The 17,500-nt window shown below is 33.5% G+C and overlaps 1 protein-coding gene across 1 annotated transcript in view; it reads right to left on the bottom strand.

The window, feature by feature from the left end:
- Positions 1-21: 21 nt before the first annotated feature.
- Positions 22-17,500, bottom strand: part of LOC113075971 (zinc finger E-box-binding homeobox 1-like) — a gene marked incomplete at its 3' end in the record, with an annotated part of 27,038 nt that continues 9,559 nt past the window's right edge. The window contains exons 2-6 of the mRNA XM_026248615.1: positions 6,015-6,220; positions 3,828-4,010; positions 1,270-1,418; positions 1,090-1,199; positions 22-405 (exon numbers count right to left, since the gene is read on the bottom strand). Of these exons, the coding sequence (XP_026104400.1) occupies positions 22-405; positions 1,090-1,199; positions 1,270-1,418; positions 3,828-3,990 (806 nt within the window). The remainder of the gene's footprint in view (positions 406-1,089; positions 1,200-1,269; positions 1,419-3,827; positions 4,011-6,014; positions 6,221-17,500) is intronic.

A 17,500-nucleotide genomic window follows, 5' to 3' on the forward strand; every position in this document is an offset into this window, starting at 1 on the left:
GCGTGGTGCCCTTAAACACACCCGCCCTGAGCGCCAGATCCTCCGCCGGGTCCCACGACCGGCTCAGGACGGGAACAGACGACTCCAGCGGGAACTGAGCCAGCGGCCCGTACGGAGATCTCTTCCCTCGGCTGCTGTTCCTCCGGCTGACAGCAGGGGCGATGTGGGCGACGGGAAGAGGTACCCGTTATAATGAGCTCCGTTTCCAGCGTGCCGCCGCTGAGGCACTTCTTACTGCTGAGGTGTGAGCTGTAGGAGCCCGAGTGACTGAAACGCTTCTTACAGCTCGAGCATTCGTACGGCTTCTCACCTGCGGAGAAACACAGATATTTAACATCATCGACTTTGGCATGAGGTGTGGAATTCCGTGATGAATCTGTCGCAGGAATGTTCTGGTCACGATTCCTATGGAAGCCCCAATTCAGCCTCAAAATCATGCCATGATTATTAAAAAATTGAAATTATTATCATGCAACTCTTTATGTCATAATTTGGATTTCTAATCTCATAATTATGGCTTTTCGTCATGTTTAAGATTTGATAAAACATGATGTTTTTAAGCTTGTAAATCTGACTTGTGTCAATTGTTATTTACCAAAGCATGAATGCTTTCAAAACAATTTGTTTTTCTAATGTGGCAGAAATTGATTTCCACACATTTCACTCCTATTTCAACTGTGTATCGTTTATTTGAACTATTTATGTAACTTAAGATTTATTGTTAAATATCTTGAATTATGCATTATTATTATTATTATTATGACAATAAATGTAACCCCCTAACATAAATAAATAAATAGTTAGTGTCTGGACAGGGTAATTTTTTACATTATATTTTTAGGCAATTGAGGGTAATTTTCGATACTTTAAAAATACTTTTTTGGACATTTTCGTTACTTTAAAAAAAATAATTTGGACAGTCCGTTGGCAATCAGGGTCATTTACATTACTTTAAAAAATACAAATGTTTTTCTGGGACATTCTTTTTTAGGCGACATCATTTAGGGTGAAATATGACTTGGGCATTTCTTGGCGAGATTTCTTTTGAAGTATCGTTTGAATCCACATTGCTTGAAGCGAATCTTCTACCGCTGTGAATGCCGCAGGTGCTCTTTGAGGTGATGCTTGTATTTAAAAGCCTTTCCACACTGATTACACTTGAACTTCCTGTTCTCCGAACCGGACTCGGACATGGGGCTCTGGAACAAGACGTGCAATGATCAGCATGTTGTGTTTCTGTATGCGCCTGGTTTGATCGGATGTCAGTACCTTTTGGTGCGTCTGGCTGTGGAGGGTTAAGTGATGCTCCATCTGAGCGCGGTGCGGTGTACTGTATCCACACAGAGGACACACACTGTCTCCTCCATCCCTGTCCTGACAGAACTTCACATGTTCCCGCAGAGACGCCTGAACACCGTCTGTACACCCCGAAAGAGAAATCAGATTCCAGTCATCTCTACATGGAGAAACAGTCAAGAATTCAGTTTTACATTAGAAAGAAAGAATTCAAACAGGTTTGACATCCCAGGGAACAAGTTTAGGTTACATGTTTCAATCGTTCAAATGTCCAGTTTTGTTGTCGCAAGTATAACATTATTTAAAGGTTACAACATTCTATTGACGTTACTTTCACCTAAGATAAAACGTTATTTGAACGTTTATTTAATGTTTTCTAAAAAACAATGAACGTCCAGTTTCTTGTTGTGATTGTAACATTATCTAAAGGTTACAAAACGATTGTTACAACATTGTTACAAGCATTATTTTAACCCAAAATGTAACATTATGTGAACTTGTATTTTAGTATTCTAAGAACGTTATAATGTCATAAAATGTCAGTTAAAGAAACATTTCTTAGAATGTTCTACTAACGTTATTTTATCAACATGTAAAGTTTTTTTCCTAAAAATGGTTAACGTACATTTTTCTTGTCATGATTTGAACATTATTTGAAGGTTACAAAACATTCTACTTATATTATTTTCACACACAAATTTTGTTTAAATGTTCGTTATTACTTGTGTATGATTGTAACAATGTCCAGTTTTCTTTTTATGATTCTAACATTATATAAAGGTTCTTACAACATTCTACTAACATAATTTTTACACAAAATATAACGTTTTTTGAACATTTATTTTTATTGTATAAAAATATTAAAATGTCAAGCATTCTGATTGTAATGTTATTTAAAGGCTACGGAAACATTTCTTAGAACATTCTACTAACATTATTTTTATACAGATGTAACATTTTGAACATTTATTTAAAATTTTCAAAGAACGCTAAGACGTACATTTTTCTACTGTGACTGTAACGTTATTTAAAGTTTAAGAAAATGATTCTTAGAACATTCTACTAATGTTATTTTTTACAGAAAATAACGTTATTTGAGCATTTATTTTAAATTTTATAAAACATTAAAATGTTTTCTTGTCATGATTGTAACATTATCTTAAGGCTACAAACGATTGTTACAACATTGTACAAACATTATTTTTACCCAAAATGTAATGTTATATGAACTTTTATTTTCAATTTTCTAAGACTGTTAAAATGTAAAATGTTTTCTTGATGTGATTGTAACATTTAAATGTTCGCTGTAACGGTGTTTATTAAACAAAATATAAAGTTCTTTGAACGTTTTTAAATTTATTTTATAAAAATATTAAAATGTCTATCTTCCTTGTCTATAAACAGATATTACATGTGTTTATAAAGCTCAATAATGGCAAATCCATCCTATTTTGGGTAAAATGTTATTTAAAAGTTACAAAAATATTTCCTCCAATGTTTAACTACAAATTACAGAAGACAATTTTGAGAATGTTTTTCTAAGAACATTTTCTCTCAGCAAAGTAAGGAATGTTTATCAGGTACAAATAAGATCATATTGACGTTCCAAGAAAGTTTTTTTCTCAGTGTTATGAGAATGAATATCAAGCATAATAAAGTTAGTGAAACTTGAGAGAGGGCTTCCTGTTAGCTTTGACGAAGGGTGAGAAATTAATGACAGATTTATTTCTTTAAAGTGGTCATGAAATGGATAATTAAAATGTTCTGGATATTGACACACAGAAGAGGTTGATATAGTAAAAACTAGGGATTTCTACAATATTATATCAAACCTTTAATTACGACATCCACAGTTCAATATGTGATTGTGAATCATGGTGTTTCACTTTAAAATAAATAATAAATTAATTATGTCAATCAGAAATGGATTACAAACATACTTGAACTCAGAAAAATGATATATTGTCTCAGGCGAGTGTTTATTGTCTACATGTCTCCTTCTTCAAAACCTAATTATTCAGTCACAGCGAAAGCAGTGCTTTGTCCATATCAGGGATCTCCTGGAACGTCATCAGCTCTATTACTTCTATGATGCTTATGTGGATTTTCTGTTTGATAGCGCCCTCTGGCTGCCAGCAAATGAAACAGACATTACATTGTTTATAGAGCTCAATAATGGCCAATGCATCCTATTTTGGTTAAAATTAAAAAAAAATGTATGTGGACATGTAATAATCCATGTCTTTCTCTATTGTACAGATGTTTACCGGAAGTTTTTTATTTTTAATTTGTTTAAAAAAAATCACATTTTAAATTGCAAAAAAACACTCCATTAGAACCCAACCAAACCACGTAATGCTCATTTCATATGCAAAGACGGCAGCCAATCATGGCAGTGGGTGTTTGCACTGAAGACACGCCCCTTCCAATCTAAATACTGATGGAAAAAACATTTTATGATTACAACTGCATCCCATGAAACATTTTAAACGAAAAAAAAAATGCATTAATGAGAAGCACTACTAGTTGACCTTTGCCCTCGGGTGACTCGTGTTCTCCTGGTGACCAGCAGACGGGCGACATCTCGCCCTGAGCGTCGTCTAAATGGTACGAGCTCACGACTCCGTTGTGCTGTTGCAGGCGAGATACTTTCCTCAGCTGCACCACGGTGTCGAAATGCGGCGCGCCGTCCATCACTCGAGCGTCAGTCTGACCTGAGAGAGACACACGTTACAGAAACAGGTAGAAAAGATAAACATCTTACAACATTTACTCTCATCTAAAGATGATACATATACTGCAATTATAGCTAATATCATGTCTATTTAAATGTAAAATATTAACTTTTGAATTTTTTTTTAATATCTTTTAAATATCAAATAAATTGACAATATTTTATGATATTTTGTGATATATTATGCCATAAAGTCATGCTTTCATTTTTGCATGCTTATATAATTTTTTTTTTTAAGTTTAACAGCATTTTCAAATAACAAAAATATATAAAGTAAGCAAAGATTTAAAAACATGATTTTATATATATATATATATATATATATATATATATATATATATATTGTTTTTGTTTATACTGAAAAATTATAAAAATAATCACAAAAAATGTATAAAACATAAAATAATAATAAAAGCAAAGAATTAAAAAAATATAAAAACTTTTTCAACTGATATCTTTTCTGAGCTGGTGTGTTTTAGTCCAGATTAAAATCTAAAAATGTTTAAGTGTAAAAATAAGATAAATATCAAGTAAATGCTGTTTGACTTTATTATAGTTTTTAGTCTGCTGACATTCATTTAGATTACAGATGTTGTGTGTGTGTGATGCTGTGTGATTCTCTTTAATGAAATCTAAAGGATGCCTCAGCTTGAAGAGAAAATGGCTCGTATGTTGCAGAAAACCTCCCTTGAAACCAATAAGACTAAAATACAAGCAGAAGCGAGCGAGGAGGGATGCCAGCGCTTCGCTGCGACTCAGGACGAGTGCTCAAATGTTTGCAGATGTTGGCCTGGGTTTTCCAGCTCTCTCGTTCTCTCATGTGGCCGTGGAAGAGTCTGTAAATAGTGTGTTGTAGGCGAAGCCTGCGTGTTTGATCTCCGGCGAACAGAAGGGAAACACTCACACGCTCAGTCTTGATTTCAGAGGAGGACGTTTGATGTGAGGAAACATCACAAGGCTTGATGAACGCAGCAGTTTTACTCAGTGAGATCAGACTCATTACATTCATGCTGATAATTTCTCTTAAATGCGTCACGTATGTATTGTGTGAAGATGACATGAATGTAGGCCGTTCACTCATCTTTGGCTTCCTGATCACATCTGATAAGTTCAAGTTCAAAATGCTGAATTCTACAAATGCAGAAGGTGAGAAAAACACTAAAACTGGGTTTTAATGCCACTTTAGGCTGTTCAGAATCAAATCCTAGCATACTACTGTACATATTGAATACTGCACACTAAGTATGCATACTGCTATTTTCTGACAAAAATATTGTATTGTGCAACATTTTTGTCACATGACCACATTATTAAATTAAAAAATACATTTATTTTTCATTTTTGTACTTGTTGCAGACCAGTTCAAGGTTTAAAAAAACACTATCAACTAGGTTTTAATATCACTTTAGGTGACTTTGCTCAGAATCCTAGCATACTACATACCAAGTTCTGCATACTGAGAATACATACTGCGATTTTCTATCTAAACATAATATGTGAAACATTATTCACTATGCAACACTTTCAGACGGGAGGATGCTACACTCTTGTCACATGACCACAACAATTTATTTTTATTTGTTGTGCTTAGTTCGGACCGGTTCAAGGATGAGAAATACATTTCATGTCATTCTAAAAAAAAAAATCATAATTTTATATTTGAATAGATATATGAAGTTTTTAATTTTTTCGACTGTGTATACTATTCTTTTCTAGAAGTAACATAAGGCTTTAAACATTTCAGATTGTAGTATGCTACATTGTTGCCGTCCTCTCTCTCTCTAGATGGCTGGATACTCTTTGATGTTGAGGTCATGTGACAACAATGTAACATTCTACAACGGTGACTAGACTAGAGTGTACTACAAACAGCTTGTGATGTGTCATTATAAGATCTTGGGGCCGGAGTATGAAAAGGGTTTTCCTGTAAACCCTGTTTTGGTTTTAACTGGAGTCTTTATTGAGCGTGGAGCTCCTGACTTACAGTGTTCAGGGTCTGCGGCTGGGGTTTTCAGCGGTGTGTTTCGGTGTCGGCCCAGATCTCCTCACACGGGACGGGACTGCCGGGCTCCGTGCCCTCGCTGGGTGTCAGACTGACTTTATCCTGAGCATCTCTGCTGTCCAGAACCTCCATCCCCCAAACACTGCCCTCATCCTCGCCCTCAGAGCCCAGACAGCGCTCCGGCTCACCTGAGAGAGCACAGCATCAGCAGAAATAACTCACAAACCGAGCATACTTGACCGAATCAATGACATTCATGGATTCTGTTATTAACTCTATTAACTATTAGCTCAAAATATAATGCTTTCTCATTTGAAAGCATTGCTTTTAAAACAAAAAAATGTAAAATGCATGCATGCACAAAAAGGTTTTAGAGTGTTAAAAGTTATTTTTTATCTGTGTGTATTAATTTGGAAATAATAATATTTTATTATATATATATCTTATATATAATGTGAAAGCAGCAATTTTACAATGAATAAAAAAACTGCACAAATGCCTTGGTAAATGTCGAATATATAAAATTCACAAATTTATAAGTGTTCCTACAATAAACAAAACACACAAATGCATTGCAAAAATAGCTCGGAAATGGACTACACTTGATCTAATTATTGCCATACTCACATTTATTTATAAAAAAAAATCTATGTTTTTAATTTTTGCCTGCGGTTATGACCCGTTCAAGGGTGAGAAAAACACTTAAAGTTTTTAAAACAGCATTTTAAAGTCACTTTAGTCCACGCGATCCTAGCATGCTACGTAATTACTAAAGATACTGCATACTAAGTATGCATACTTCAATTCTCTCACTCTCTCTCTCTTTCTATGTGAAACAGACAGTATGTGGTTGCCACAGTATCTTTTTAGCATTTTATTAATTTATACATCCATTTATTATTCTGGAAAAATAATATTAGTTAAATCTCAAATCTAAAAATAATATTTAATCTCCAAGTAACCAGCAGGAAAAGACTTGCAGGAATTTCTTATAAGCTGACAAACAGTTTTAACCCTAAATGTCAGGCAAAGGGTTAAGATTAAGATCTTGTGAAAAAAACAAACAGTTAACATTAAACGGAATAGATGAAAAAGCACGACAAGTGTGAAGTTCTCAGAAAACACAAGTGCATGTGTGCAACATGTTTTAAAGCAAACAAGTGAATATACAGTTAAAATGATTTCTGTAGCATTAAATACAAGGAGTATTCCTCATGCACACACACACACACACACACACATTTTGTTTCGGCCTAATTGCTGAAATCCCGTAAAAAGTCACAAATGTGCAGCATGAACCTGATTAAGCAGAGCAGGCTGTGATTCACATCAGCTGGCGTTTATCATTTAGAAATACACTTGAATGCATTGGCAGCCGCAGACTCACGCCATTATCATCTTCCCAAATGGGAATTGGGGTGTGCAGTATTTTTGGGTGAAGAGCGCTTGAGAAACCAAAGGCCTGAAAGCTGTTAAGACGCACCAGGAACTTTTTCTTTGATTCAGAGTTCACTTGGCCTGACGTGACATTTTTGTTTAATACACAAACCCAGCATAACCTATTTTGTGCTTTCATCTTTTGTGTTGATCAAGAAACATATGACTGTGCATCTCTGTAGGCGAAGCGGAATCGAGAGCGAACGCTTTCACATCGTGAAACTGGACATTAAAGAAAATCCCATGCTAGTAATATGACATTTAATCATCCGTGCACTTCTGTTATGAATCATCATTTAACAACCTCTAAACAGCTTTAAATTCATGATTCGTTTTGTTTACCATAAATGGCATTAACACAATCACATCACAAAAATATGAAATATTTTTTATTATCAGATCACTGCTACACTGTTTACAAGCTCCAAACAGGTTTAAAAAGATCATTTTTATTAGCAGCATTTTTGGGTCCACATAAATGCAACACAATCACAGAATCATCTTCAGTGTTTCAGAGGTTTTTAACAAATTCAAAATGCATGATTTTTTTTACTATATTCTGGTTTAGTTGCACCACTAACATTGTCGCTGTTCAATCATAAATATTTCCTTCTGTTGTAAGTTTCTTCATACGTCTGATAAATTAATTAATGCCAATATAAACTATCAAAATAATTAATGCAATATTTGTTAGCACTTTTTAAGTGCATTCGAGTGTATAAACTACACTGGTGTATATTATTAAATATTTTTAATCATCAGATCATTGCTGCACTATTTACAGCCTCTAAACATATTTAAAATAGTATTTTTGGTTTAGTAAGTGCAACACCTTTCACAGTGTTTTTGTGATGCACTGATGCCTTTCAAGAAGTTACAAATGCAAGCTGAATCTGGTTTCGTAGCACCACTTACATTGTTGCTTTTTATCATAAATGTCCCTCATTTGTATGTGTCTTTCGATGTCTATTAAATGAATAATTGTGAATCTTAAAGACATGATTAAAGCAGATGAAAGAAGTGTTGGCACTGGAGTCAGAAGAGCAGTGGAGTGTGTTAAAGCAGCGTGGAGGACGGAGCTGTGGGCGATCTTTGCTCGTTCTGCCGCTCAACTATGTGAGTTTATTAGCGTTTCTAATCAGTTGGTACAGCAGGGCAGGAAGCTACAGTTTCAGTTCGACTGTAATGGAACAAACAATGCAGCGCTGACGCATGCAGGAGTGTGTGTGTGTGTGTGTGTGTGTGAAGACCCACTGCTGCTCACGTATGAGCAATACACCTCTACTTAAATGTACATGTCAAACACGTGCTGTTCCCAGCGGTTCACTGCACACACACACACACACACACACACACACACACACACACACACACTGCATATTACGACCAGGGCCTTTCCACTTCTGACTGTGCAGAACAGGGGCGATCAAACCCATCCGCACAGATGAATGTCACAGCTTTCATTTCACATGGAAACACATATTTTTATGCGTGCTATCTATCTATTTATCAATCTACAGCACCAGTTAAAGGTCTACATTTGTTTATCATGATCTTAAAACGTGTTGAATTTAAGCTTCTGGTTAAATTAGTTTAGCAGATATGTTTTGTGTGGGTGGGTGTGTATTTATATATATATACATATATATAAAATATTTTTTTTGTATTACATTGCATTTGTGTGTGTATATATTTAGTTAAAATATTATTGAATTTTTTTACACACACACACACACACAAAATATAAATACTAAATTATATCTATTAAAATAAAGGGAGCAATCTGTAAGAGATTAACTATCCTATTTTTGATTTCCTTTAATACTTATATAGGTAATACTCATATTTTTATTATTTATATTTAGTACTTTATGTTTTTGCATGTATAGTGAAGCAGAAGCGTTTAGAAGCATCCCATGATGCACCTGTCCAGAGAGATCCGAGCTACAAATTGAAGAAAAATCAACTGCTCAGCTGAAAGAGTGATTTGTGTTATTCTGTGTCGAATTGTAATTTCTGAACCATTATAGTGTAAGTATTAGGGGATGAGTAGATGGTGTTATTTCTTGTTCTAATCTGAGAACGAGGTCTGTTTTAAAGCATTAATGTCGCTGGGGTTTCCCTGTAAGCACAGATTGGGGTCTGCTCTGAATTAGGGAGTCATTTGCATCATCACGCTGGATGGATCACATTATCTCTCTGCATTCAAGCACATTCTTCACTCAGGCTTTTATTTCAGTCATAAATCTGTGCAGAGACGCAGCGGGCCGCAGATCGAGAGAGAGTCAGTAAATCACGCATCAGATGATGCTTTAATGACACTCAGCATGGACATTATGCAGATTTTTATTGGTGTTACACCAACTGTCATATAATTGTAATACTAATAAAATATATTTAAATTATTTATAGGTTAAGTGATAAAAAAAGACTTTTGCATTTATTTATTACATTTATATTTATTTATTTATAAATGATAAAAAAATGACTTTTGCATTTATTTATTTATAAATAATAAAAAAATGACTTTTGCATTTATTTGTTTATATTTATTTATTATTAAATTATTAAACAATGACTTTTGCATTTATTTATTAAATTTATTTTTATTTGTTTATAAATGATTAAAAAATGACTTTTGCATTTATTTGTTTATATTTATTTATTATTAAATTATTAAACAATGACTTTTGCATTTATTTATTAAATTTATTTTTATTTGTTTATAAATGATTAAAAAATGACTTATGCATTTATTTATTTATAAATAATAAAAAAATTACTTTTGCATTTATTTGTTTATATTTATTTATTATTAAATTATTAAACAATGACTTTTGCATTTATTTATTAAATTTATTTTTATTTGTTTATAAATGATTAAAAAATGACTTTTGCATTTATTTGTTTATATTTATTTATTATTAAATTATTAAACAATGACTTTTGCATTTATTTATTAAATTTATTTTTATTTGTTTATAAATGATAAAAAATGACTTATGCATTTATTTATTTATAAATTATAAAAAAAAATATTTATTTTTAAATTATTAAAAAATGATTATTAAAAAAAGTGCATTTATTTATACATATTTATTAATTTATCTTTGCTAATGAAAAACACTTGAGTTAGTCCGGCCTTCATTTATAAAAAAATATATTATGTACATTTTTTTGCTCTAATTATTAACTAAATTAAAATTGCATAATAAAATTTGTGTTTTCTTCTCTCATCTAATTCTAAAAAAAAAAAAAAGTCTGAAACTAATTCCTGCATTAATAAAACTTGACCAAAAAAAAAACAAAAAAAAAAAACAGATTCTGATTTCCATGTTCTAAAGATATGAGTGAAGTTAAGAAACGAATATAAGCCAGCATTATAACACAAGCATGCAGCACTGACTTCATCTTCTTCTGGAAAACCCTGATGTAGATATTCTAATCTGCGTGTTTCCATCGTCTCAGCAAACCAAGCAAGCTTCAAACGTCTACTTTTCCTTTTTAAAAAGCAGATTGTGGTCACAACGAGGTAAAACCATCAAACTAGAGTTAGAAATGAACAGCAGTAAGAGTCACAGTGTGTCAATCACTCTCCACTCATCTCCTCCACGGATCCAAGCTAAAAACATGTATTACTAGATATTAAAAACAATGAATTATGAGTTGCCACACACACTGAATGCCAGAAGGAAGCAGCATGCTGTGTCACTCTGACCCGTGCAACACGCTGCTAGTTTAAAAGGTCAAACACAAACCACAGCTCACACACAAATCTTCTAAAGCAGGTTTAGCTTTACCTTCGGCGAGGTGACGTGTGCCACGATCCGTGATTAGTATCCTCTCAGCAGACGTCCAACGATCCGAATGTCTCGGAGAAGTTAATTTGACTGACTCGGCTACTTTCACACTCTGCCAATGAGTCACAGACGCACCACATCACAGTTCAACACCTCCCACGGCTCCTCAGCATCCCTCACACGACACACACACACACACGTCACTCGACCTCGGCCCGGTCAGACGTGGACAGAAAGCGTCTCGGTTGCGGTTTGCATCAGCTCTCGTCCCCGTGTGCTTCTCATAAGTCACGCAGGAGGTCAGTCATCTCACACACACTCTGATAAGCTCTGATAAGAGCATCTCCTTCTCTCAGAGTGTGTCATCAGTGTAAGTGTGTGTCTCAGGAAGAGTCCAGTTTATCACCTCTGTCACTCTATATATAGAAAGAGTAAAGAGTTCAGCTTAGATCTAAACTGGAAAGATTACAATATTTATTATGACTTTCCATTATTTTGATTATTTTATTTTTTTATACATGCATATGATATACATTACATTCACCTATTTAATTATACTGAACATAATATTATATTGACATAATTATATCGATGATTTCATTATGATTATTTCATTTTATAGACACATTTAATTTATATATGAATATTTCCAATTTAATTATATTGATAATAGTATACTATATTTAATTAGAATGACTCTTTCATATAAATATATATATTATTTTTATTTATATAATATTATCTTGAAAAGAATTATAATGACCATAAAATCATTCTAATTATTTTATATTAATTTATTGATATATTGATTATATTATGATAATTATATATATAAATTAAATCATGTTAATTATCATGATATATATATATATATACTAATTATTTTATTATATAAATTTATTGGTATATTGATTATATTCTATTCCGATATTTAATTATCATGATTATTTAACTATTATTTCCTATAAATATATTTATATAATCATTCAAATTATTTTATTATACTGATTATAATATTGCACTTACATTATATTTAATTTAAATATTATCTTATTATCTTGACAAAAATTCTAATTAATTCTAATGAGCATATATATATATATATATATATATATATATATATATATATATATATATATATATATATATATATATATATATATATATATATAAAAGCAAGAGTATAGAGTTAAAAGTTGTAAAAAATTAAAATCAAAGTAAAAAAAATGGACTGAAAGCTAAAAAACTAATTCTTCATTAAGTCGTGTTTAGCAGACTCCTAGATGATATCTAAATGATATTTGCTTGTGACTGAGATATTAACCGTGTGTGGGAAGCTCTTTCACGTGTGTTTGTGTTCCAGCTCTGATGCATCATGGGAACCAGTAAGAGATCACTAATGGCATCTCTGTATCTCAGATGCTCCTCCGAGAAAGCAGTGAGATTATCAGAGAGCAAACGAGGCTCAGAAAAACCCAGAAATCTGACACGGCTTCAGAAGAGATCTCAACAGAAACCACACTTCACATCTCTAGAAGTGCTGTTACTGTAAGTCAACTACTGACTCATTCCTGTCTTGATTTCTCCTCAGGGAGAAACCTCTGAAACAACAGTTGATGCTTCAGTAAAAGATAAATGATATAAAAGCAATAAATGTTTGTCTGTGATAGATGCGTGTGCATGCTGTCTGTAGACATGATGTTAAAACACTTTCTTTTCATCATCATCTTCAAAAGCAACACAAACACATACAAAGGTGCAACTGAATGCGGTTTACTTGAGATTGAGCAGATCGAGTGTTTTTCTCTTCATGTTTGCGTCTCAAAGTGTTTGAATCAGGTGTTTTTAGTAGAAGTGGGAAATCAGTACACACTTCACATTAACTAGCTGCTTTATCAACTACCTTACCACTAACTTCACATGAACTAGCTGCTTTATCCACTAAATAACCACTAACTTCACATTAACTAGCTGCTTTATCCACTAACTAACCACTAACTTCTCATTAACTAGTTGCTTTATCCACTTACCACTAACTTCACATTAACTAGCTGCTTTAACCACTAACTAACCACTAACTTCTCATTATCTAGCTGCTTTATCCACTAACTAACCACTAACTTCAAATGAACTAGCTGCTTTATCCACTAACAAACCACTAACTTCACATGAACTAGCTGCTTTATCCACTAAATAACCACTAACTTCACATGAACTAGCTGCTTTATCCACTAACTAATCACTAACTTCACATTAACTAGCTGCTTTATCCACTAACTAACCACTAACTTCACATGAACTAGCTGCTTTATCCACTAAATAACCACTAACTTCACATTAACTAGCTGCTTTATCCACTAACTAATCACTAACTTCACATGAACTAGCTGCTTTATCCACTAAATAACCACTAACTTCACATGAACTAGCTGCTTTATCCACTAACCACTAACTTCACATGAACTAGCTGCTTTATCCACTAACCACTAACTTCACATGAACTAGCTGCTTTATCCACTAACCACTAACTTCACATGAACTAGCTGCTTTATCCACTAACTAACCACTAACTTCACATGAACTAGCTGCTTTATCCACTAACTAACCACTAACTTCACATGAACTAGCTGCTTTATCCACTAACCACTAACTTCACATGAACTAGCTGCTTTATCCACTAACTAATCACTAACTTCACATGAACTAGCTGCTTTATCCACTAAATAACCACTAACTTCACATGAACTAGCTGCTTTATCCACTAACCACTAACTTCACATGAACTAGCTGCTTTATCCACTAACCACTAACTTCACATGAACTAGCTGCTTTATCCACTAACCACTAACTTCACATGAACTAGCTGCTTTATCCACTAACCACTAACTTCACATGAACTAGCTGCTTTATCCACTAACTAATCACTAACTTCACATGAACTAGCTGCTTTATCCACTAACCACTAACTTCACATGAACTAGCAGCTTTTTCCACTAACCACTAACTTCACATTAACTAGCTGCTTTATCCACTAACTAACCACTAACTTCACATGAACTAGCAGCTTTATCCACTAACTAATCACTAACTTCACATGAACTAGCTGCTTTATCCACTAACTAATCACTAACTTCTCATTAACTAGCTGCTTTATCCACTAACCACTAACTTCACATGAACTAGCTGCTTTATCCACTAACCACTAACTTCACATGAACTAGCTGCTTTATCCACTAACTAATCACTAAGTTCACATGAACTAGCTGCTTTATCCACTAATCACTAAGTTCACATGAACTAGCTGCTTTATCCACTAACCACTAACTTCACATGAACTAGCTGCTTTATCCACTAACCACTAACTTCACATGAACTAGCTGCTTTATCCACTAACTAACCACTAACTTCACATGAACTAGCTGCTTTATCCACTAACCACTAACTTCACATGAACTAGCTGCTTTATCCACTAACCACTAACTTCACATTAACTAGCTGCTTTATCCACTAACTAACCACCAACTTCACATTTACTTTATCAAATTTATGCATTTGGAACCTTTTATCCAAAGTGACTTTGCATTGCATTCAAAGAATCTACATTTTGTCAGTTAGTGTGGAATCGAACCAATGATCTCCGCGTTGCGAGCTTCATGGCCTACAGTTTGAGCAGCAAGAACGCCTGTTTGATATTGAACCCAAGTGAGTTCAAACTAAACGTTGAGCATTTAAAACCCAATAAATGTCTGTTTCCAAAATGTTTTGTCTCTTAACAACATTATTCTTGCTGACGGAAACAATACAGCTCCGAACATAATTAGTGTGTATATTTTAACACAACAACGTTTACTCACTCTCTTAACCTTCTACTTTCTAAACCAGAAAAGTTCAGAAGACACAAACCCCATTGAGTTTCAATGCATGTAGAAAAAAACACCAAGACATTTTTCTAAACATCATCTGAACATCTTGAAGATGAGTAAATGAGGAAAGCATAATCCGGTGTATAAGCACCTCATTTGTTATGCATGATCCCATCGATTACAGTACAAGAGTTTGAGAATCTAGTGAACTAAAGTAGTGCCCTAAACAGACATAAACCGAGCATGTTATGGGCTCTGCATTGATTAAGATGCTGTTTCAGATCAGCTCGTGACTGCATGGCTGTGTCTGATCGCTCTGAGAATGCAAAACGCTCCCATCAGGGTTGGCCCCGCTGAATCACAAACTTCAGGGTTTACCGTAAACGCCACGGGAAGAGCACCTTCAGCTCAGAGACGAGCAGTCGAGCGCAGAGAACCACCAGAAAGGTGTGATTCAACAAACAACAACACAAAAATACCTGAAGAGAACACACGCTGGGAGAAAAGAGAGTGTGTGTGTGTGCGCGCGTGTGTGTGTGTGTGAGAGAGAGAGAGAGAGAGAGACGTTGGACCCCTGACTCAGATGGTGTGATATTTTCAGATGAAATCAGCGGAAATTCCCTGCGCTGAAATCTGGCGAACGGCGCGATGACAAAGAGGTTTACGCTGTGTGACAGCAGGCTATTTACACTGATCTCTGCGATCAAATGTCTTGATTTTTCTGCTAGTGAAACTATTCGAACTGAGCAGAAGCATGAGATGTTGCGAGCTGAGCTGACCTGTGTGTTAGGGCTGTGGGAGGAGAAGGAAACAATATCAGAAAAACAGCATCAAACACTAGAGTTTATGTGTTCTGTATTGTGTACATACAGCATGAAAACTAGTTTGAGGGACTTTTTGCATTAATGATCTAGCATTATTCATTTTCTTATTTATAGAATTAATAATAAATTATAATAAGTCAATCAATTTCATCAGAGATTTTTATATATTTTAAATGTTGTATATATTTATATAGTTCTCTGCATTTAAATTGTTTCTATATTAATAGTTATATATTTAATTTTTATATAAAAATGAATTAATATTGTTGATAATTGTAACAATTCATATATATATATATATATATATATATATATATATATATATATATATATATATATACACACACAAAATAGAGAGCTTAATTAATAATGCATATATTGCATATATATAAATGTATATATACACTGTGTGTGATTATTAAAATAAGTTATTATTATAAGTAGTCCAATAGATAAATAACAGAGATTTTTATACATTTATATTAATTATATATTTACATTCAATATATTTTAGTTTTTATATATATATATATATATATATATATATATATATATATATATATATATATATACACATATGTATATATGTATATATATATATATATATATATATATATATATATTTTATAACTATATAGAATTTGAATAATTATAATAATTATATATATATATATATATATATATATATATATATATATATATATATATATATATATATATATATATATATATATATATATATATATATATATATAACATCAAATCAACATCAAAAACATAGTTTCCTCCAGTACTTCTCTAATCAATATGTTCCCAAAATTAGATTTTCCTGACAATAAATCTTGATATACATCACGATACAGAAGAAGAGATCTGTTATTTCCGTTCACTGCGACTTAAAGCCAACAAAACAAAACTACATCGCCCAAAATTACGAGGAGTCCTTATATTTTGTTTGTTTTGGTGGCTCTAAGTCAAGAATGTGTCGTCTCGTTCCTCTGTGCATCGCTCTTACATTGTAATTTAAACCATGTATCTTACATTGCAATTAATAAAACAAATGAAGCGCCAACCGTTTTATTTGCAGGCCAAAGGCAATTTTTTTCTTGCATTTGGCGAGATCTCGTCTCTGAACACCGCCTCAGTCATCCCAAGTTTTTCTGTCAATGCATGAGTGTCTAAGCGTCTCAGATCCTCAGAGGGTTTATTAGATCAAATGCATTGGGTGCTCAGACACACAGGAGTCCATTTTTGACTTGCATATGTTCTTTTCAAGATCTCTGACTTTTGATTGCATGTCATTGGAGAATGCATACCTCATGCATTAATTTTAAGAAAGTTTCAGAGCTATGTATCTGTGTGCATGCACTTATATTTTTGTGTGTGTGTGTCCATGCATCTGTGTTGCATGTGTGTGTGTGTGTGTGTGTCTCAGGAATGTCGCAGCGAGTCTATGATGGCAAACACACACCACATTCTGAATCAAACCAATCCCTCGTCATGACTATCTTGTCTCAAATCTCCCTCGCTCTCTCACCGCACTG

Source organism: Carassius auratus, unplaced genomic scaffold, assembly GCF_003368295.1.
Source record: "Carassius auratus strain Wakin unplaced genomic scaffold, ASM336829v1 scaf_tig00018167, whole genome shotgun sequence".
NCBI classification, from domain to species: Eukaryota; Metazoa; Chordata; class Actinopteri; order Cypriniformes; family Cyprinidae; genus Carassius; species Carassius auratus.